Raw genomic sequence first — 1,058 nt, 5'->3', positions numbered from 1 at the left:
AGGTGTGTCCGTCCCGAGAAGCTCCGCTGTCTAGACCCCTCTGTGCCGCACATGGCAGGGGCGCGCCTTTTTCACAGCTGCGTAGTACTCCGCAGGGTATAAAGATCCCCTCTCCAGACCCGGTCACCAGCCCGGGCCCTGCCCATGACTTGGCTGTGGTGCTGGTGCTGCTGAGAGCACGGAAGCGACACTCTCTTTGCCGCAGCACGGTCAGGGACCCCGCAGGTGACATCCGTGCGGAGTTGGACGCCACCGTTGCGGGCATTTGCGCGACACGCACGACTGTGTCCTGAAACTCCACCTCCCCGAAGGTGAGATCCTCAACGCCATCGAGGAAAACGGTTTGAAGAACACGACGTTCACGTATTTCACCTCCGACCACGGGGGACACCTGGAGGCCAGGGATGAGCGCGGCCAGCTGGGCGGATGGAACGGGATGTACAGAGGTGAGGCTGCTGGCCACGGGGTGGGGCCCACGGCTGTGACCCACGGGAATACCGGCGCTCGCGATGGCCCCGTGCAGCTTCGGCTCGCGAGCGCCTGGCCTGAAAAGACGCTTAAAGACCGATGTCCCCGAGCGTTACTTGGAGGCGGGTGACCCACTCCGGGCATCAGCTCTGAACCCCAAGTTCCGGGTCTCCTTTTTTCCGGGCGCTCGAGGGCTCCAGCACAAGCCTCGATGGTCTGGTGACCGGTTACACGACGGGGCAGATCGCGTTCGCCGCGGACACCGTGTACAGGACGCTCAGGCGATTATAAAGGACTCGGGCAGGAAGGGTCCGGACAGGCGGGGGACCCGCTTCCCAGGCCAGTCACGGGCCATCGGGAGGAAACAGAGCGGGAGAAGGAGGGTCCATGTGCCGCCCGTAGAATTAATCGTATTAACACGTGTCAGGCGTCTACTTCTCCGTTTCGCGCTTATCCGTTATCTGTCTTCTTAGCAGTCTTCATCTGTCTCCTTGTCATCTATCAATCATCTATCGCCGTTTTGCTGTTTTCATCCATCATCCATCCTCCATCCATCATCCATCCATCCATCATCCATCCATCATCCATCA

General features: G+C 60.4%; 1 protein-coding gene across 1 annotated transcript in view; it reads left to right on the top strand.

Annotated features, from left to right (window-relative positions):
* Positions 1-1,058, top strand: part of LOC101620645 (arylsulfatase D-like) — a 21,402-nt gene that overhangs the window by 15,989 nt on the left and 4,355 nt on the right. Inside the window, exons 3-4 of the mRNA XM_012730228.1 lie at positions 118-225; positions 312-438. Of these exons, the coding sequence (XP_012585682.1) occupies positions 118-225; positions 312-438 (235 nt within the window). The remainder of the gene's footprint in view (positions 1-117; positions 226-311; positions 439-1,058) is intronic.

This window comes from Condylura cristata, unplaced genomic scaffold (assembly GCF_000260355.1).
Source record: "Condylura cristata isolate star-nosed mole 26May11 unplaced genomic scaffold, ConCri1.0 scaffold00027, whole genome shotgun sequence".
In the NCBI taxonomy this organism is placed as follows: domain Eukaryota; kingdom Metazoa; phylum Chordata; class Mammalia; order Eulipotyphla; family Talpidae; genus Condylura; species Condylura cristata.
The sequence above is the reverse complement of the archived record's forward strand: the minus strand, read 5'-3'. Positions and strand labels throughout refer to the sequence as shown.